General features: G+C 42.2%; 1 protein-coding gene across 2 annotated transcripts in view; it reads right to left on the reverse strand.

Moving 5' to 3' along the window:
* thada (THADA armadillo repeat containing) overlaps window positions 1-22,726 on the reverse strand; it is a 96,810-nt gene that overhangs the window by 72,806 nt on the left and 1,278 nt on the right. For both annotated transcript variants that reach the window (XM_062430614.1, XM_062430615.1), the window contains exons 5-23: window positions 22,104-22,264; window positions 21,946-21,978; window positions 21,256-21,304; window positions 20,882-21,075; window positions 20,102-20,196; window positions 19,671-19,894; window positions 18,744-19,468; window positions 18,376-18,530; window positions 18,108-18,263; window positions 17,906-18,013; window positions 17,632-17,755; window positions 16,418-16,563; window positions 16,091-16,319; window positions 15,870-16,005; window positions 15,568-15,704; window positions 13,953-14,099; window positions 13,126-13,286; window positions 4,628-4,737; window positions 950-1,082 (exon numbers count right to left, since the gene is read on the reverse strand). In XM_062430614.1, the coding sequence (XP_062286598.1) occupies window positions 950-1,082; window positions 4,628-4,737; window positions 13,126-13,286; window positions 13,953-14,099; window positions 15,568-15,704; window positions 15,870-16,005; window positions 16,091-16,319; window positions 16,418-16,563; window positions 17,632-17,755; window positions 17,906-18,013; window positions 18,108-18,263; window positions 18,376-18,530; window positions 18,744-19,468; window positions 19,671-19,894; window positions 20,102-20,196; window positions 20,882-21,075; window positions 21,256-21,304; window positions 21,946-21,978; window positions 22,104-22,264 (3,223 nt within the window). The remainder of the gene's footprint in view (window positions 1-949; window positions 1,083-4,627; window positions 4,738-13,125; window positions 13,287-13,952; window positions 14,100-15,567; window positions 15,705-15,869; window positions 16,006-16,090; window positions 16,320-16,417; window positions 16,564-17,631; window positions 17,756-17,905; window positions 18,014-18,107; window positions 18,264-18,375; window positions 18,531-18,743; window positions 19,469-19,670; window positions 19,895-20,101; window positions 20,197-20,881; window positions 21,076-21,255; window positions 21,305-21,945; window positions 21,979-22,103; window positions 22,265-22,726) is intronic.

Raw genomic sequence — 22,726 nt, forward strand, 5'->3', positions numbered from 1 at the left:
TAAACCAACATAATGGCACATAAATGCTTAAAACCAGGAGACAGTCTGTGACGTCAGCGGCAAAGACGTTTCGTCTTGCACGTATAACCACAAAAAAGAGCAAACACACTCCAAAATGACCGCTGTGATTAAACTTGAACTCTGTAATGTCTTGTTTTAATATCAGTAATCAGAGGAAGTGGAGAAGCGAGTGGTGACTCAATAACAGAGTGAGAGTCAGTCAAGTGTTAAGGTGGGTTAGTCAGAGATTACAACACAATGTTAGAGGTGTGTGGGCATGGTGACTATGAAGAGGGTCAACCAAAGGACAGAGTGTGTGTGTGTCTGTGTGTGTGTATGTGTATGTGTATGTGTATGTGTATGTGTGTATGTGTGTGTGTGTGTGTGTGTGTGTGTGTGTGTGTGTGTGTGTGTGTGTGTGTGTGTGTGTGTGTGTGTGTGTGTGATGAGTGCTTATGTGAGACAGATGGATTTAAAAAAAAAACTCCAATGTTCTTCCAGCATGAGTTGCTCGGGGGGGCATGCCAAGAACTGCTGATTGCACTACATTTAGGAGTAAACAGGAACACAAATACACTCACACACACATGGTTTCTATTACTAAACCGCAGACAACTTTTCCAATATTCGTTCCGTAACACATACCATATCATGCCCTTCATTCAGACCAAACTGTAATCTAGGTCCTCATGTTTCTGCTCAGAGCTGTTTGGGATTTGTCATTTCCAACCAAATGTGCCCTGCTTCAGAACTGCAAATTATAGTGGCATTATACCAGTGCATTATACCAGTGCAGCTGATAGGAGCAGAGTTTACATAAAACAAGTAGATCACATGCATCTATGAAAGTCTGGTGTCAGGTATGATCACTGGCAATGACCTGAAACTTGAAAGACAAATCCCAAACTGTGCCTGGGTGTTCATATTTGCTAGAATGAGGCTCACACACCTGAATGTAAAAGGGGATTCCAGCGCTGCGTCGTGTGGCACACAGTTTGGATGACGGATCGCTGGATTTGACCTCTTCCAGAACCTCCGACAGCCAACGGGCCGGAAGCTGCTGCAGGGCCTGGCTGCCACTCCTTACACACACACACACACACACACACACACACACACACACACACACACACACACACACACACACACACACACACACACACACACACACACACACACACACACACACACACACACACACACACACACACACACACACACACACACACAGAGAAAAACTTAAATACAGTAACAGGGGTCTTTTACATTTTCATACACAAGCATACTTCAAACTGTCAATTTAAACAATGTACTATTATCATTTTGTGCACACTTACACATAATGTACAATAACATAACTTTGAATGGACATTTTTTTGTTGTTCATATCATAAAACCATGTATTCAAACCAAGCCTTTAACCTTTCCAGTACACTGCTTTTATTACCTGCCTCTCAAACAGATGTACTGCAAAATGATGGTGGAAGATACATTTAATGTGATTATATGAATTAAAGGTTTAAGATTCATTTTAAAGTTAAATTTTACACAAAAATGCATAAAATAAATGAATTATTTACTAAGGAATAACTTGCATTGCAAATTATTTACAAGCATTATTTGGTTATGACAAAGCATGATTGCTAATTTTACCTGTAAAGAATGGTACTATTGATGTGTTGATTAACAGAGAGACACACCTGTTAGTTCACCTGTAAGCCTCACTGCAACACACTACTGTTACAGAGTTTATATCATTATATAACTGCAAAGTGTCCACAGACACACGTAACCACGGTCATATAGTGTCAAATGATTATGAAACTTTTAAAGATAAAGTTTGGCATTTAGTAAGAGGCAGACAGGAAACAGGGGGAGAGAGAGACATGGGTTCCTGGCTGGAATCGAACCTGGGACATTGCAGTTTTGTGGCATGCATAATAACCATTCAGCTGAGGCGCTACAGCTTTTAATTATTTTTTCTATTTTTTTATAACCTGTTTGACAAACTGTGGTGATGGTTCTCAAGTGACAGTTTAGAGAGTTCCGGATGACTTGAGGAACTTGAAAAACAACAACACGATATAATTAACGAACTTCCAAATACAAGTGGCTCCAAAGACAGCACCCGAGGGTTTCCACCTGCATCAATCACCTCATCCAACAACCTGAAACACATCATTATGCATCCTTAGAGACTAAATCACATCGAATGTGGTGCTATTCTTTTATGTGACCCTGTTTGTGAGTTCTTGTTTAACACTACAAAGGAAATTCCTGGTCTTTCTGACACATTTACGCTGTTCTCTGTGGCATCTGGTTCTCCAAAGTGTTTTAAAACAAATGCTAAGAATACGATCAGAGGCAGGTCTGGCAAACATACACCCACGAGAAAACCGCTCTGCCCTGTTCTGTAAGAGGCAGCCGTTTAACAAGAGCCAGCAGAGGGAAGAGAGGATGAATTAAAACAATCCCAGTGTGGAGCGAGGGCGCGGCGCAACACTCCGGTCTACTCTGTCAAACACGCTTGACACATGAGGGATGCACAAACACACACAGTGAGGTATACGATGTAAACAACTGGGAGATATAAATGCACATGACTAACTGGGGAAAGTGTGGAACTCAGGCAGAGAGACGAAAACAAGAGTGAACAAGAGTGAGCAGGAGAGAGAGAGAGAGCAAGAGAGAGAGAGAGAGAGAGAGAGAGAGAGAGAGCAGGAGAGAGAGAGAGCAGGAGAGAGAGAGAGAGAGAGAGAGAGAGAGAGAGAGAGAGCAAACACAGTGGAACACACCAGTGCCAGATCCCAAGGCAGAGCATCAAAAGGCTGTGGTTAAGCACCCCGCAATCAACACCCCATAACCCAGCACACGGCCTGCATACCATCCACACACACACACACACACACACACACACACACACACACACACACACACACACACACACACACACACACACACACACACACACACACACACACACACACACACACACACACACACACACACACACACACACACACACACCCCAGTGCTCCCCCGCACGACCGCTAGAATGTCGCCCTCATTACACAACACACTGGCCGTCCGTTGATTTCAGAACAAGAACAAAAACAAGTGAGTTTGGTTTTAACCGCTCGGTGTCGGGGTGGTTCAAAGTGGACGCTGCTGCAGACAGTTGTTGCGGTTCGTCACCTGCCGCGGGGGCTAAAAAGACGACGTCTTCTCGCAAACGGCCTTTGAGGAAACCGGCGAGGTGGCGAGAAAGTGAGAAAGTCTTTCCTGTTTGGAATTTTTTTTTTTTCTCTTCCCTCTTATCCGTTGGATAATGGAGGGATTATTTCCATGAGTAGAGGAGGTGATGGGGAGCGTGGAGTTTGATGTCGCCCCTGGCAACACGATGCCACAGAGGCTCTGTCTGTCTAGTAATGTTCAACGTGCATGAGAGGTTTTCAAACAGAAAACTGAGATAAAAACTATAATAAATTGGTGGTATCCTATTTTTTTTTATAGATTTTGTCCTTGATATATGATAATGTTGATCTTTAAGTAATTGATTTGTAATTAATTGAAATACAATCATTGCAATCATTCTAAGTAACAAAATAATTAGACTGATATCCTAAACTGACAAGTTATATCATGAAGGCATAACACCTTTCATTTAAATCAAGCATGTCCAAATTATTCCATCAAGGGCTGTGTGCCTGCAGGTTTTTGTTCCAACCAATCAAGAGCAAACACGATTACCTGTCCACCGATCAATTGTCTGAAGACTGAGATCAGCTGATTAAAGTCAGGCCTGGTGTGCTCCTGCTTGGTTGGAATGAAAACCTGCAGCCACATGAACCCTTTATGGAATAGTTTGGACACCTCTGATTTAAAAGAATAAAGACTGGAAACAGCTAAAATCCACCTTCTATCCCCTTTAAAACTGTCTTACTTAACACGTCAAAAACCAGCAACAAAAAAAAAAGTCAAAATGACAGTTTATGGTTTGAGGTGGAGTTATGTGGTCGAACTATTACTTAGTGAATGACAGCTGGGCTCAGTGCAGCTTCCTTGCTTCCTGAAGTCATGTTGTCACAGGGGAGGTTGCCAGGTTTGGTACTGTCGTGGCTGTACGGAGGCCAAAACCTAAAACCTGTACTCAGTGAGTTCAGTACCTGGCAGTCAGCTCTGTAGTTGGAGAGACTTCACAGAAGCTCTGGGGGCACGGTTAAGCTGTTGTTTGTCTAAAAATAGTTCCACTGTAACTCTTCCTATAATCTGTAATTGTCGTTTTTACTCATCCATTCATGTATGGATTCAACAAAATGAGATAATACCTGTTAATTAGTCCGCTTTAGAGTTGATGGGAAGTGTATTTCACTGTCACACTCTATCAGCAGCTTAAATTTTTTCATACCCATGGCGTCTCTGTTGGCTGTCCCGAAGGCTCCAGATAATGAATAATATCAATTATCAAATCTTGATGGAATTACAGTAATTATATCTGAGCAGTGTTGCTGAGAGAACTTGTCTTCTTGCTATTGACGAAGCAGAGTTACACTCTGTCATGAGAGAAGCCCGTAGCTGTTCAGCAGTATTACCTTTCAGGCCCTTTGCCCTGAATGTGAACACGCACCTGCACAGCATGTCGGTGAGGCGTACAAAGCCCACATAAGCCAGTTCAAAGGCGCCACGGTGACGGGACTGCAGGAGCTGCTGACGGAAGTACAGGCCTACACCCTCCACCTGTAACACAGAGACAAAGAGAGAGAATCAGTAACTCAGTTGGAACAAGGGCAATACTGCTTTCTAGGGGTGTGTGTGTGTGTGTGTGTGTGTGTGTGTGTGTGTGTGTGTGTGTGTGTGTGTGTGTGTGTATGTGGGTAGGGAGGGTATACTGTTGACCTCAGAAACTTAATCTGATACTTTAGCTTGCAGCAGAAATGAATGTGACCTGTTATAAAAGGGTCAAAATGACAAAAAGGCAGTCAAAAGGATTATATGCAAATAGTGACATGCAAGGTTGAACATGCTGAACATTTTAATGGTGCATGCAGTGAGCAGTACGTCCCTCCTGCCACCTATGAGGCAACAGGACTGTTTGCTTTCACCGTTAGGTTTGTCACGATAGCTACTTTTGTTGGACGATATATTGTCTCAGAAATAATCGCGATAAACGATATTATTGTCATTTGAAGATCATTTTATACATGAAATCTTCAGCAGACATTCACAGTCCCCATGGGATGAATCATACTGAATCATACATTTGGTAATCCCCTAACTTTCCCTCTGTTACCAGCACGAGGTTGACACTAGTGGTTTTGAATGACATGTCTTGACCACTATTGGATGGATCGCCATGACCTTTCCAACACTTTACCCTCAGGATGAACTGTAATAAGTTTGGTGACCCCTAAACTTTTCATATAACGTAACTCCAGGACAAATATTTCATTTCTTCAATAAAGTTTATATTAGCATGCCAACACCCTGAACTAAGGTAAAGCTGAGGCGGCTGTAGCTTAGGAGGTAGAGCGGTTCGTACACCCATCGGAAAATCAGAGGTTCAATTCCCGGTTCCTCCAGTCCACATGTTGATGTGTTCTTGGGCAAGATACTTAACCCCAAAATTGCTCCCGATGGCTGCACCAATGGTGTATGAATGTGTGTGTGTGAATGGGTGAATGTGACATATAGTGTAAAAGCGCTTCGAGTGGTACAGTCCATTTACCATTTACATGATACATGCTAAACATCTGTCAATGTTAGCATCACAGAGCTATTAACATGGCTGTAGACACTTGCTCTTGTTAAACATTGTTTTTGCTGTATTACTTACAGTACATGTATTCGATACGTGTGCTGTATGTGGCTAAACAAACAAGGTGGCGAGTCTATTCTGCAGAAGCAGTCAAAGTGACTCACAACATGAATCACTCGAACTGTAATGTTATGACTCCCTTGTGAACTGGTTACATTTATGAGTATTTTTGTGGTAAGTTCAGAAAGCTGACATGTCGAAGTACAAGGGCCTATTTCAATTTTTAACAAGCTGGGGCTGATATTGTCCAATCTTTTGCAAAATAAACATTCCTCATGGATACATGTTTTCAGTGGGAATTCCTCTGGCTCTACAAAAAAAAAAGAAAAAGAAAAGAGGAACGCATTAAATTCCACATGTAACCGCCCCTTTGGAAGCTTGTCTTTATGTTTGTTTGTGAATTGTTTTGTAAGGTCAAGCAATTACATCTAAATGCATGCAATAAACTCAATATAATACCCAAACAATTACCCCCTCCACCCAACCTCACCCCTGTAAATGATGTAATCCTACTCGCGGCCAATCAAATGCTGGAAAACAGCGGTAAAATGCACATTTTCCCTAACCAGCTGTGTCATTTAGATAGGAAATGGTTCTTTTTCTTCCAAGAATTCAAAGTAAAAGCACAACAGAGGGTATATAAAAGATGATTATTCACTGATGGACTGTATTACCTAATCCCACTTTCGCCCTTTTCTCTGTTTCGCAAGCAAAGTGAAGTTGGCTCTCGTTTTAGAGACGCCGCTTTGTTTTCAGCCAGTGAGCATTGAGCATGTCAAGCGTGAGAGCGGCATGTCAGTGGCGTGACAAGCGTGTTCAAATAAGGACGCTGAGACATCCACATAATGGCCACTGTCAGTAAAACCATCCAGTTAGTAATAGTGTTAGCAACATTATTCTAACTATACACACACACACACACTCTCACACACACAACTGAGTGCTGTTTCTGTGGCAGGGTGTAAAACTGGGTGAGTGTGCTGCAGGTGAGGCGGCAGGGCGAGGCGGACGCAGAGCTCCGCTGCCCTGTCATTAAGGCTGTGGTATCACCGCTACCACTGAGGCGGCCAGGCCCCGACTTAGTCAGGGGTGGCATGGAGGGCACAGGGAGGGGGTGGCAGAGTTCTGGTGCAAAAAAGCCCTGTGTGAAAAGAGGGGGGAAAGAAAAAAAAAAACAACCCCAGACGGCCCCATGGGGGATGTGGGGTTAGACACAACATCTAAACTAACACAGACGCAAGACCCACAAATGAACCGGGGTTACGACAGGCGCTGAAACCTTCGAGTCTGAATCCTTCATGTCTGAATCCTGCCGTTACTGAGTGAGGTAAGAACGATGCGTGAGAGCAGGTGAGTCAAAAGCAGCAGAATGTGCTGAAAGTAGAAAAAACTAATGAATGAAAAATGTTTACAATGGATATACTAAAAAAGATTTGAAGAATGAAAGTTTTTGTTTTTAAATGTAGGGCTTAGGCAGCCCGTTTTTTTGTTTTTTTTGGCCACATGACTGGTCAATAAACTCAACTGACCCCTGGAGACCTAAAGTGGACTAACTTAAACACCAAAGTATGGACTGAGTAAACCGCAGCGCTACCAAGCCCAATGACTTATCACATTGGTGGCCGGAGTGGACTCCCAGGACAGGCCTGACCTCACCGGAGTAAAAATGGCAGCGACAGTCACTGTTAGATGGCCGTTGCCGCCGGGCCCAGACCGCTGCGGTGCTGAGCTGGGCCGTGCCGGGCCGTGGCTTTGGCCTATTTAAAGCTTCCCTTTTCCAGAAGGTTCCCGTCTGTGGAAGTGTTTAAAAGGGCCGAGCAAGCTTCCTGCGCCGGGTGGTGGTGGGGGAGGGGGGGGAAGAGGGAGGTAGGGGAAGGCTTTATTTAGACGTCAACTTCCTGTTTGCAAACGTGCCCGTTTCCCAGAAAAACTTCCATGTGCAGGGAGAGAGAGAAGTTTCCCAAGTCTAATTACATGTATGGCTCGGGGGGCCGTGACAGTGACCCAAATAGCCGACTTCTCCCTTGACAGCCGAGGGTTAGACAGCACTCTGATAATGTTTGTTGTTGTTGCTGCTGAGACCAAATGCCGCAAATCTACAGGAAGAATTATGAAGTTCTGGTTTAGAGATAAAACAGAGATTTAAAAAAAACACAAAGTGATATTTCAGATTCTTTTATCACTACATAAGATTCACACATTTTATCCTTCTCTTCTACAAGTCTACTAAAAACAGTTTGGCAAGTCAGACAAAGACTTTTCACACGTGTAATATTAGCTGTAATTCTGATTATTTGTATAATAGTACATCAATAAATTACCACTTGATAAACCAGTGTAACCATCAGAGCACCAGTGACTGTTAATGGGTCAGAGACAGGATGTAAGAATCCATGTCTACATCCTTCAGAACAAAGAAAGTCAAGCCAGGACATTTCTAGAAAGCTATGATCTTTATCTAATAATGTGATTTTTCTGGCACAATGAAAAATGCATGGACCATTACAAAATAAACAATCTAGCCTTAGACCTCAACTTCTACTTAAGTGTCTGCTATCCTCAAGTTTGAAAGTATGAGAGTTGCCCAATATCCATCTCAACCCCTGATAGTGGAAGAGAACATCTGATAAACTGGTTACAGATAAAGAATAAGTATTATGTTATATTAAGACACATTTATCCCTCAAGAGAGACATCTAAATGTATTTTTATAAAGTCTTGATATGTACTTGTCCTTAAGTTGGGTTAGGGTTTGTTATTGTTGGCACCAACAGGGATCAAGTAAATCAAAAAATATCAAAATGATCATTAGTGGCTTTGTTCCTCATAGAAAAATGATAACACTTCCAAAACAGAATGTCTATTTCCTGGAAAGGCAAGTCATGGTAGCGACAGGAACTGAAGAAGTAGTTATTTAGTTTCTAATGCTGTGCCTGAACTCCTGTTTGCTTTTATTTTATATGCACTTGTATAAATAGAATCAAATAAATCGTATAGTATGTGCATAGACAAAGGGTTCCTATTGTGTTAACAGCAGTGTGTGTGTGTGTGTATGTTTTTTTCTTAGCTACACAGCGGCCAAACAAATGGTCTGTCTCCTCTGTGTAACCTAACCAGTGTTCCAAACCGATCCAGGCCGAGCCATGCCAAATAAACAAAAAACACCAGAGCTGTCAAACCCAGAGCTGACCAGCGACTTTGGTGGTCTGTCACACACACACATACACACACTGTACGGTACAAGTGCACTGCTCTGTCAGGTGGTCACTCGCCAATTTTAAATCTCAGTCACAGCTTCTTCACTCAACAATGGAAATAAACTTTAACTCATCACTAGCAGCAGAAATGAAGGAAAAGATGCAATAAAATCCAACTATCAACTGCTACTGTTGCCATGGTGCCACCCAGCAACAGAAACATCTGCAGTGTTGCCGGGCCAACAAGGATGTAACACAGGATGCTGGCCGGAACGAGACGTGTTTTGGTCTCTCTCTCTCAGTCACACACACACACACACACACACACACACACACACACACACACACACACACACAAAACACATATGTCCATGCATGTCATCGCTGCGGTAGGCCAGGATGACTTTGTCCACCAGGTCCAACTTTCCAAACACTATTGAAATCACCCCACTGACTGTTAATGCTACATACACACTATTCACACACACACACAAAGCATGGAACTGATGACAAGCGAATGAAAAGAAAAAAAAAAAGGGATGCGGTGAGGACAGCGAGGACAGGAGTTCAGATTTTCCTCTTGTCCGTGTGCTCCTCAGCGGTAGTTTGTTATGTAATGAGGTCCGCCGCCATAGTTACCGCAGAGGACAACACGGTATCCATGATATCACCGTCAATTATCTCTTCATTACACTGTGGCGGTGACATCATCATAGGCCGCTTCGGTAGCAACGGTTTTAATGAGGCCCTGGCTGTTTCGTAGCGCCTGATGTTCTGACCGGTAGGGAACACGTCTCATTTTGTCTGTGTGTATGTATGTGTGTGTGTGTCTGTTTTACAGGAGAATAACCCCTCAATAACTCCTGGAAACATTCATGGAACTTAACAACTAATTTACAAGCTGCAATGAGCCAAACTGAGCCCTGTACGTGTGTTTCACATTTCTAATACTCTCTGATACTTTATTGTTCCATCATCAGTTAAATTACTGGAAAATACAATTTAGCTGTTACAATCTGAACTACATCGATTATGTGAGCGTCTGGTGGCCAAAAGAAATGAAAACAAATACTGAGGATAATTCAGTCAGTGTGATTTGGTTAATCTGCTCTATCACATAGAATCGGCAGGTGTCATGAGCCATATCTGAATCGTTTCCAGGCTTTTTCAATCGTTATGTGTTTGGATTTTAGTTTAATTTGATACGCATGCAATGACTCTAACTGAGGCAACTAACCACTTTCTACTGATTATTCAAATGATTAGACCTGTCACAATAATTACTTTATCGACTTATTGAACATCATGTCTATATGTGGACTTGTCGTTTGATCAATATTGCCACACTTCACATTAGCAGCTAAGAGACTATTCATGTCACATTGGCTAAGCAAGTAGTGTCCTCCATTCCTCACTGTGTACGTCCTGAGTGGAGACTGCAGAATAATTAAAAAGGTAAATAACTCTGTCCCCAACCATAATGGCAGTCTGTGTTTTTACAGAAGTGTAGTACCCACTCTCCAATCCCACCCCCCTTGCATTATTATGCTATTATATTATCATTATATCAGTGGTATGTAATGATCTTCAAATGACAATAATATTGTTTATCGTGATTATTTCTGAGACAATTTATCTCCAACAAAATTGTTATTGTGACAGGCATACTAATGATATTTTTTTCCATTAAAGGATTAATCGTTCCAAGGCCCTGAGGTAACGTTTTCTAATGTCTTGTTTTGTTTGAGTCCAAGTTCAAATTCATGAAATTAACAACAATATAAAGAGTAAAGGAGAAAAAAAAGCGTGAATGGTAAAAACTACAACCTTCAATCACAGACGAAAACATTCATTCAGCACAAACTTCCTACTTTCTCTCTCAGGAGTGTAAATACATAATCAACACATACACTTTACCCCCTACACAGACAAACACAGACTACGTCTGGTACCCTTGTTATTATAGACGTTAACATGCTGAACCACTCAGACAACTATTCCTGTATGAGTCTCTGTGTGTGTGTGTGTGTGTGTGTGTGTGTGTGTGTGTGTGTGTGTGTGTGTGTGTGTGTGTGTGTTGTGCGCAGCGCTCGGTGTTTTCCTGCTGGTGGTGGAAGTGATTTGGAAAGAATGCAGTGGAAAGGGAGGGGCGTTGCGGCCGTTAAAGCAGCAGGGTCGGGCCTCAAATGAAAGCGCGGCGCTAACGAGGGCGGATGCTAATTGAAGAGCCTCCCAGCGTGGTGTCACAAACACACACAGACACACACATTCACCTCATTACAGTATTCATACATACATACAGTGATAAAATGACACCAATTTATATGGAATACATAGGGCGTGGATGTCAACATGTCATTACAACTCAGTATAGACATCAGGCCAGTCGTCTATTTTTAGATCATCCATCATCTTTGTACGAAACACCAATTCCTGTCTGTGTTCGCAGTAACACACCACCTCAGCTCAGCTGTTGTAGTTTGGTTAATCTTGTTAGCAAACCCATTCCCAAAAATGTGACATCAAAGCAGGAGGGAGCAGAGCTTGGACTGTTTTTGATATAATTTGGTTCTAAAAGTAACATAACTAGTGGAATACAACCGGCAGATTAGGATTTTTATACAATTCATCCAGGTTACTGATTTTGATTGCCAGTTCAATAGCAGCACTCACTTTTCACTCCATTTAAAACCAGCCTGGCCTGAATTAATGAAACTGACAGCTGATATTACACTGAAATTGATAAAGAAAGTATATCTAATGTGGATCAATCACATCTGGCCAATAGCTGATTGACTTAATAAGGTTAGTATCGACCCCCATAACAATTCAATCAAGTGAACCTTTACCGGGGCACCATTGAAAGCATCCTGACCAGCTGTATCACTGTGTGGGATGGGAACTGCGCTGAATACAGCAGGAAAGCACTGCAACTCATAGTGAATACAGCTGGTAAGATCATTGGTGCCCCACTCCCTTCCTTGCAAGACACATACATCACCCACCTCACCCGCAAAGCTACCTCGATTGTGAGCGACGCCAGCCACCCCGCACACAGTCTGTTCAGCCTCCTGCCTTCTGGGAGAAGGTATAGGAGCCTCGGTGCCCGCTCCACCAGACTTACAAACTCCTTCATCCACCAAGCTGTCAGGAAGCTAAATTCTCTCCCCTCTCTCCCCTCAGCCACATCCACCAGGCCGTCAAAAATCTGAATTTACTTTTGAGTATTAGGAAATGTACATGTCTAATCTGTTTTGACTGTGCACTTTATCTGTTTTCACCGTGGGATAGTGAGAAACGTCTTCTCGATTCCTTTGTATGTCTAGTACATGTGATTGAATTGACAATAAAGCTGACTTTGACTTTGAAGTATACCTATTGACCTTATGGATACGATATATTTCTGGACTGAAGCTTCCAGTAAAGAGTAATCACCCCACTGACAACAAACTATTAATTTTCCAACTTTCCTACTCTGTTTCTAGCACTCAACCAAACCTATTGGTTGTTGATGAGGACAAACATCATCAAAAATGTGTTATAAATATATATTTTAATTTTGTAAAAAGGATAAATAACATCCTTAAAAACATCTGGACTCTGTTGTTTTTAGTAAATGTTTCTCAAACAGGATGAAAACCTGTTTTGCATTTACAGCAGATGGTGTATGTGGGATTGACTGAAATTAATACATAGTGCCAGTGATCAAGATAATAAAGGAGTATGTCGCCTAATTCAACAATGTGTTTATAATGGCCAAGAATGATGCTTTTTGGCACAGAGGAATAAGTTATATGAGGCTTTGAATACATGGTTGTTAATAAAATGGATGTACTGTGCTTCAGATTGACAGTCAGTGAATGTGTTATGATATGAACTGAATCATAATTATATTCCTGAACAATGAGCCACACTAACATTAGTTATTAATTAAACCGGTTTAGCTTCACACAGTTTGTGGTTGGGACGAGAACAAAGAAAGCGACGGTTGTTTTCTCACACTTATAATGACACTAATAAACACTTCAAACGTGATGTGAGGTAACAGCAGTTAGAAAAACGTGTGTGTGCGCACGTATGCGTTGTGTTGTGTACGTAGCGTCGGGGTCTCACCTGTTCCTCCGTGATGAGGCCCGGGTGTGTGCGCACATCGTTCTTGGTGTAGTGCAGAGGCAGGCTCTGACACAGCTGTCCCAGCAGCATGGCCACTTCCTTCATGCTCCGCCAGCAGCATACCAGCACCATCTGGGCTGTCACCCTGTAGCCCTCACCGCCTGGAGCCCAATACACACATACACACAGAGACACAAACACACACACATGAAAAAAAAAAAGAGAGAGAGAAGGGAAAACTTTGATCACTTTTTTTTTTTGAACTGTTAATAATTTACACTAAAATATTTGTTTTATTATGTAATGCACCACATTAAAAGTGTTCTATTCAATGGAAACTAAAAGGAGTCTCTCAGTCTAATAATGAGTCTGCTCTTGTTGTTTATATTGGGTCTCATGCACTTCACACAGAACACACACATACACACACACACACATCTAAGCCGCTTCATTTTCCTTATTACTGTGAGGTTACAGTAATTTAGGTAATCATTAAATTAAATTCTTAGAAGTGATGGACTGTGTATTGTGTAAATATACCTCACAAAAATAAATGACAAACACTGCCCCCATCAGGACATCACTAATATAGCACCCACAAGCAGTGCCGACTTCAGTGGTTTTCCAATGAAAATGAAAATTATACTACTGAAATACAGACTCTTTAGACTAATGAGGCATGGCTTATGCAAAATAAAGAACCAAGCTTAATATTTGGCACTCTTAGTTAACAACTATATCTCAGAAGGAACAAAAAAGTGCAGAAATTTGGGGTATTTTTCTGCATGTTGAACAGAGTAAGTGTAATGTAATGATCAGTAACCCACCTCTATCTAGTGATGGCGTGTGTGTGGTCTGGGTTTGTGTGTGATCATCTCCCTCATGTGTGTCCAGCTCTCTGGCACTGTTGAAGAAATCATTGGTGTCCCTGGGCTGGATCTCCTGTAGGATCTTCTGCAGTCCTGCTGACGTGTCTGTCCAAACACACAATATACATATATATCATATTCTCAGATTTTGTCCTGTCTGCAGCCTGACCGATGCTGGATTTTTGGGGCCGATGCCAATACTAGGGGTAAAAAAAAATCTGATATCGATATATTGGCTGATAATATCATAAGTACAGAATATATTGATAAACACTCATTTTTTGTAATGACCCCTCAAATGTAATGAAGGTGTGATGTTGTACACTTCAACAATAAACTTTATTGTTTAAAATGACATCAGTGCAGTAAAACAGTAAACGTCTCTGGGAATTTAATAATTAGAATTAGCTATGAATAAAAAAAACGTGAAACAAACAACAACATATGCATACATTAAACTTGAAATAAGAAAAAGGGTCAAATATACATAAAATATTGCCTATGTAAGTTTAACAAAAAAATATTGGCACTCTTGGACAACAAATTCACTGATACTGATATATCTGTGATAGGTCAATATCAGCTGACCGATATATCGGTCGGGCTCTGTCCTGTGTGTAAATCTCTATATCTATGTTTAGATGCTTCCATCTCTTTTTGCTGATATTGGGATAAAACCCGCAGCTGCCAAACTTAATCCTTGACAACAATAGTGTGCAACGCAGTGTACAATCTAGTATTTTTTGGCAAAGTGACTAAAATATTCCCCACACTTCACAGAGATGAGCCTTCTGTAAGAACCATTTCTGCAAACTCATTCGTTAAGTGGTGCACACGATGATTTAAGACAACTTGTGGCATTCACCACTTTGCTCAACCCTAACATTTTCTCTTGGCATGCTAATTTACTGTGAGCTTCTTTTGCCTTTTTTTTCTTCATTGCCATATTTTGGCATTACAATGCAATTCAGTACAACTCCAACAGCAGCTTGAGGGTCTTTATGCAAGTCACACAGGGCGGCAACTTCTGTGCATTACTGATATCATCTAATCGGATTTATTCTGTCCTTTTCTATGACTGTCATGTCCGCTTAAATGCTTCCTGCTTCAGTCACGCATTTCTGTGACAAGGCATTTTTTGGCATCTAACTTCATATCAAACCATTCCTTCTTCAATTATGTTTCAGTACAGCTCGGTGATGGCAGCTGTAGTACTTGTAGTCCTTTAATATGGCGACTCACAATGCTACATTTCTTGCATTTTCATCACCTGACAGCAGCACGGTTTGATCTTCTATCTTTTTTCTCACTCGGTTGATATTTGTTTGAACTTGTCACCTTAAGCCTTATACATATGGGTGAAAAATTAAAGGAAAACCCTGAATAAATGAGTGGAGAAACATAATGACTGCAGATGCTAATGATCAAATCACCTACCCAAGTACAAATAAACAATTTAGGAAAAGTTGTTCCAGTTAAGATTGCCTTCTGAATCAGACTCAGTTTGTATAAGTAAAATGTCCTGTTGAGGTTACGCAGCACAGTATAAACCCAAGTTGAGAAGCCAGATCACCTGAGTCAGTATCCATGGGGATCAGTCCTTCTGGGGAGGAGCTCTGAACTACAGGCGAGACCACATCAGACATCCTGTAGCATATCTCAATCAGCTCCGACACCAGACTCCTCCACTGCTCAGTGTGGGTCAAACTCCTAAACACACACACACAAACACACACACACACAAACATTAATAAAAACCCAGAGCATGTGACCGGATTTGCTCTTAAAGTACAGTTTGCTGCTACACCAGAATTTCTGGTGCCAACAGCAAACAAATGGTGTGTAGGTGTGTTTAGTTGTGGTGACTGTTCTCACTCTGTGTGTAGATGCTGCAGGACAGCAGTGATGCAGTGAGCTCTGCCGTAGAGAGGATAGGAAGCAGCTGCCTGCAGGAGAGACGACTCAGCCCTCGAAACCTCTGACTGCAGACAGCGCAGCAAGAACTGAATCACTGAGAACAGAAAAAAACAATACGATACATATTAATAGGATATCAGAATGTATAAATCTATAACAGCTCCGCTTCTAGATCTTACCAGCCAGAGTGTTGAGCTCCAAGGTGAGGGTCTCAGAGGCCTGAGACGGTAAGGACGGAGACTGGAAATCGAGGCCTTGCTCCTGGGCGCAGTGTAGCAGTGCCTGGCTCAGATCCGGCTGGTGGAGCAGCAGGTCGAGCAGGTGGGCTGCTGTCACGCTGTCAAAGGGTTTGGTGCTGCTGCTGAGGTCCAGAGCAGCCTGAAGAACGCAACGCATCCTCTCTGGCTCCTATAATAAAGAGCACATTGCATAAAGACAGCATTTGGAACAATGGGCTGTTATACTTTATTTTCAGTTAAGAAGATGAGTTTGACCCTCATATTAACCTGCAGTCCCACAGCTGATGGGGGGAGTTGCCGTAGCAACGTCGAGGCCAGCTGTTTGACTTCCAGGAAATTGCTGGCTACACAGTAGAGGACGTTCTGAGCGTGTGCAGAGGTCACAACCTCACCCAGAGCAAACCCATCAGACCCTGAAGAAAAAAGACAGGCGTAGAAATAAAGACGGATGAGGGGAGAAAGAGTGAGATGAGGTGAGACAGCTGGAGCATCAGGTTAGCATCACAGTGAAGAGGCCGGCCAGAAGGAGGATTTATTCCACTGCTGCTGCCAAACATTACCACACCAAGGTGTTGTTGAAGAAAGCATTAAACTCCACACTGCTCTGAGTGTGCTGGACACATACAACACTGAGTTCTGATCTCTATAGTGAAAAGCTGTCGAAAATTATAATGTCTAATAAGCTGCAGTATGACACATTCCAATGGTTTAGATTTTATAGTTAAATTAAAGTCCATGGACTCTAACCCCCCGATATTGGCCTATCACAGATATATCAATATCAGTGTTTTTATCATCCGATATGTGCAGATTTTTTTTTTAAACATATATATGCGCCATTTTATGTATATTTAATCCTTTTTCGTAATTCAAGTTTAATATATACTTATTCAATTTACAGAGAAGTTTACTGTTTCACTGCACTGATGTAATTTTATAGTTATAGAAGTTTATTCTTAAACTGTAAAATATCATGCCTCCATTACATATCTTTGTCACAAGTGTTTGATAAGCACATTTGAACATATATTCTGCATATATAAGATTATTGGTGATATCAATTTCGGAATTTTTTTATATTATTGGTATCGGCATCGGACCCAAGAATCCAGTATCAGTCGGGCCCTAGTTAAAATTGGTGTAATTATATGTATTACCGATACCCACAGCATTATATTTATTCCTGTATCCATATCAATATATTTACATAATTAAAATATACTGTATTTGCAACAGTGAGAGAATTCTTTAACACAGCTGTAAAACTGCTGGGCTGATTCTTAATTTATTCAACTTTCATATTCATTCTTCTATTGTTGTATTGTTTTTAACTGAAATGTCTGTGTTTTTAGTGCTACCTAAGTTATGTCTGCTTGCTCTTTGAGAAACATTCTCTCTTTATGCCTTGCAGCAATGTGAGGTAAAAATAACAATAAATGGATTTTATTTGATTTGGTTGTGCTGCTGAGTGGTTCACATACCAGTGCTGAAGGTGAAGAGCTGGCCCAGTAGACCCAGCAGTTGGAGGGACATGAGGCATTTAGAGAAGGAGGCTCCGGGAAGTAAAACCTCCAACAGCCTCACACACAGCCAGCGCAGGAACTCCTTTATCACACACACACACACACATTGAAATAAAAGCATTTCTTTAAACTAAAACACACAGAATTGGACAAGTTGTGCTGATTATGCTTGTTGGATACTTTGCATTAATATGTTCCGTATGTATGTGTGTATGTGTGTGTGTGTATATACCTTGTACAGATTTAGCGAGTGCTGGTCTCTGTCTCTCGGCTCCTGCTCTCTCTCCTGGCTGCGTCTCTTCTGCAGCAGCTGAGTGTTGTCCTTCACTCTGCAAAGCAACTGTGGAACAGAGCACAACACAATTCATTCAGAAAATTAAATCCATCAAGAACCATTTCCACACACCAAAGATGATGCGAGGACAGTGACCGACCTTCTTCATCAGGCTGACCGTCTGCTGTCTGACGCCCGCTGATTGGCTGTTGAGATTCGGCAGCAGGAAGTGGCGGATGAGGTCCATTTCCCGTGAGCTCAGAGCCTCTGTGCTGCGGTGGCTCTCACACAGCAAACCTAAAGCATCCATCCTCACCTGACCGATGAGACATGCACACAAATATTCTAAACAATGGAAATTAAACACACCCGCTACTCATCGTACTGATGACACAAGTATACATACTTCAGGATAAAGATGCACTCACTTGATCATGTTTGTGCACCAGTGCTTGGTGGAGCAGGGAGAGAGGCACCAGTCCTCCCCACAGACCTTCCTCTGAGGACGATACAACACCCTGAGCCCGGGCCGCACGCAGGCATGTCATCAGAGCTCCTAGTGCACCCCTGCTGCCTGAAGGACCTGATTAGAATATAAGAAAAGTGTTCATAAAATCACTCTTTGCTTATGTTTACTTAACTGATATTTCATTTTTTCCCAGTGTACTTAAAGAGGAGCAGTCACAAACTAGTACTGTGTAGAAGAATGCTTCTGCTATAAAAAGGCAACTGTGGAGAAGAGCCTGAGATACAAGCAGCCAGAAGAAGAAAGACAAAGTAGATACTGATACTTTACCTGTGCTACATGGCGGTGTGTCCTGTAAGGCCTGCACCATGTGTGCCAGACTGGAGGGGCTGCAGCGAAGTAGCTTGGGCAGGAAATAGTCCAGGATGTAGGTGGTCTGGTCCAGTCTGGCACGGCACAGCACCTGCAGCAAGGGGGTGACCCACGTTTGATGCCAGAGCTCCATCCAGTCCTCTGTGGCGGTCTCTCCTGCTGCGCTGGCTTGAGTAGCCAGCTGCGCCTTGTGGCTCACAAACAGCCTCTCCAGCAAGTCACTGGCGTACGGAGCCAGGTTCTGATCACCCATTAATCCCAGGAGACAAGAAGGAAGCTGAGGCTGGATCTGGAGCAGATGCCCTGCCCCGTACAGCTCCACCAGGCAGCCTAAGGAGCCGTACTTCCCCCTCATGTGCCACTCCAGCCCCAACAGGCTCTGGGTGAGCTCTGTGACGTAAGGGTCATCGGCCGGGTGGGAGTCGGACAGGTTGGCGTGCTGATGGAGGAGGAGGAGGTTGCGGAACAGAGAGCGGGTTTGGTGGCGGACTCCGTCTAGCGGGTGCTCCCAGTGGGAGTAGATGTGCTCCAGCAGGTGTCGCTGTAGGTCAGAGCCTCCGCTGAGGGACTGCTGGAGGCTGGGAGGGCAACGCTGTGACTCCCCCTGCAGGCAGTCCAGGGCAGCTCCGCTCCACAGGGTCAGCACCCGAGCCACCACCATGGCTGTACTGGACTCCTTTATACTGCAGCAGAGAGGAGACACAGAAACAGATATGATTATCCAGACATGATCTGTACATTTTAAGCTATTTTTTCCATGCACTGGACAAGAGGGTATTTCATTCAGAAGAACTTCAGAGACACATTTCAATTGTAATTCTTCCCCTGTGAAGAAAAGGATCAACATTTAGAGGCGTTAAAACTGAATGGGAATCACTTTCATACCTGACATCTAAATCCAGCAGCGTGTTTGGGACCAGCAGCAATAGTTTCTCCCACTGTGGCCCCGGCAGGTTGCCCTTCCAGCTCAACATGGCCAGAGCCCCGTGACACAGATACAGAGAGACACCCGGCGGGCGACTGCTGCTACACAGACCTTCACACCTCTGCCTGAGCCACTGAGGGGCCGAGCCCAAACCCTGCGTTGAGCCACACAGCAAACTGCACACCTGACACACAGAGACAAAGATAAAGAAATACAGTAACTTGTTAATGATTTACTGATTCAGATAAGACAGATTGACATTGTCTTTTTTTGTCTTAAATGTTAAAACAAAAAGATATTCACTTCCTGGATTATTACTTTACCAGTCTGTCTCATTCAGAACATACAATTACATATTTTATTAAAAGTACACTTTTAATTCTCGACTCACCACAGAAGCGATTTCGTCTCCGGAGCCCATGACAGACCTGATCAACAAGACTACAGCCATGCCGGCGGTGCTCTGGACCGCCTGAATGAACTCCTCTGCAGGCAGGAAACAGGAGGAACAGAGAAGGACAGAAGGGAGAGAAAGGTGAGTGCTGTAAGTATGTTACATTTGTAATTTATAGTTTCTCATTTGCAAGTAATGACGTAGAAATGATGTAGAAATTGGATGAAAGCAAGTCTACTTCTTTAAAAGGTTGCCCAAGGAGAAGACTTGTTCTGAAATATCGTGAGAGTTGAATTGCAGTCGGATAAATATTCAATCAATTTTCATAAATTTGTCATGGCTATTGAAGTTGAATTAAAAGAACTCTCACGAGATTTCACAATGATACTTCTTATTGAGCGAGACTTGGTTAGACACAATAACAAATAGACTGGATTGAGTGAAAAGTAAAGACAAAATGTTTTATTTCTCTGTATGATGCTTTCTATAATGTTGTCAGACACTTATTATAATAATCAACCAATTGCAGCCCGTCAGTGGCAAAAACAAGCACTTTTATTGGGCGCACATTAACAGGGTGCTGTTGCCCCGTTGGATTGGACTGTTGGCTAAAGCGCTCTTTCTCGATATTGGAAACATTTCAAAAAGTGTCATCCCAATTATTCAGTTATAACACAAAATGATGGGAAAATTGGGTGCAAGTTGAAAATTACAAAAAAAACTTTCCCTTTAAGCTTTAAGCTGAATCTTTCTGGATTTTTGTGTTGCATTTCTTACCATCAGTGAGGATGTGTATGCAGCAGCTCAGCAGGCTGCTCAGTGTGTCCTCCAGCCTGCAGCCATCCTGGGTGGCCTGCAGTGATGCACTGACAGCCTCCTGAGATCTCTGAATCACCAGCATGGACGTCTTCACTGCTGTCAGACAGTGATGCATCAGCTGGGCCTGAGCTATGTGACGGCCTGCAAGACCACTGAGACGACAGCAGGGGGCGACAGAGACAATAAGACGCAGTCATTTGGTGTTTAATAAAGTATACTGTGATGAAAGTAATGGATGTACTAACTGAGACACAATTAAAATGTTACGTATAAATAAGAACAAAACAGATATGAAAGATGAGATGTATAGAATACAGGATATGCAGTCATACCTGTTCTGGTGAAGGTATTTGCTAAGGCTCTTGTGAAGGAACTGCAGCACTGCAAAGATGAGAAGAGAGTCAACGAGAGCCAACGAGAGCATTTTCTCCAAAGTAAAGTCCTCATTTAAACTAGAGTTGATAATCCAATAATCATTTCAGTCATTTTTCAAAATATTCACTAGTTGACGCTCTTTTTTGAAAGTGTTACATCATCGGAATCAGGTGTATTGTCATATCCATAATACACACTCAGTATACATGGGAGTGAAATGCCTTTCTTCATAGGTTAGTGTGTTCACATTTAAAAAACAGGCACATATTTGATGAGCAAAAGATACATTTAACACCTTTAAAACATAAAAAGAGCAGCTTTAAAGTAAACAGCTGAAGCATTTAGATGAGCAATGTGAGGTAGCTTTATTCACTGGTATATTTAACCCTTACATATTGTTCATATTCTGGATCATAATTAGTGTATTGAATGTATTTAAATGTCTTACTGATCATGTGAATGGAATATCTTTGGGTTTCAGACCAAACAAGACATTTTGAAGATGTTATCTAGGGCCGAAAGATTGTGATGAACATTGTTTCACGGTTTTAATCCAGAACAGAGTCAGCAGGATTCATCGAATATTAAAGTAATTGTTAGTTGAAGCCCTAAAGTGAAACTTTTTAACAAGAAAGATGAGGACTAACCTTCTGGCAGCAGTTTGCTGATGCATCTCTCACCTGAGGAAATAGAGGCAAAGACAGTTGTTTATCCAAAAAGATTTGAGAGTTATCCATTATATCTAGAGGGTAAAAATGTTGTATAGATCAGCAGTGAGAGCAAAAGAAATCGATCACTCGCTTACCAAGAGGGAAGCCGTCAGCACAGGCAGCGATGGTGTCTACAATGTGTGGATACTGGTCTGAAGCTGGACTGGAGAGACAGTCAGACAGGCAGGCAGACAGGCAGGCAGACAGACAGGCGACAGTGCGCTCCTGAAGCCAGGCTGGTACTGAACCCAGGGTACTGAGGAGAGCCACACAGAGACATGTTATTTATCAGAGAACCTAAGAATAGACTGTACACATTGACAAATACATGGAAACAAGGCTTAACACACTTGTAGGGATAAAACGAGCAGACTGCGGAGAAAAAATTATATTCTTATAAACAAATAAAAACAGCTCTGTTGCATTTTTCAGCTTTTCATGATATCAGATGAATGAATATGACAAATAAAGTTGAAAATCGCTAAAAGAACAATTATGAACTTTTTAAAAAACGCCTGATTATGGCGTGGCACAAATATAGCCGGCACATGAGTTGATGATATTCATTTAGAAGATTGTACAGATATTTATTTAAATCCAAATCCAATCCAAATTGTAGGATTTAAAACACCAGTTCTTGCTGTTTCTCTGGTGAAAGCTGAATGAAATCTATGATGCAAACTGGTTTACGTCCCAAGTAAGCAACCACAGAATTTCC

This window comes from Scomber scombrus, chromosome 12 (genome assembly GCF_963691925.1).
Source record: "Scomber scombrus chromosome 12, fScoSco1.1, whole genome shotgun sequence".
In the NCBI taxonomy this organism is placed as follows: Eukaryota; Metazoa; Chordata; class Actinopteri; order Scombriformes; family Scombridae; genus Scomber; species Scomber scombrus.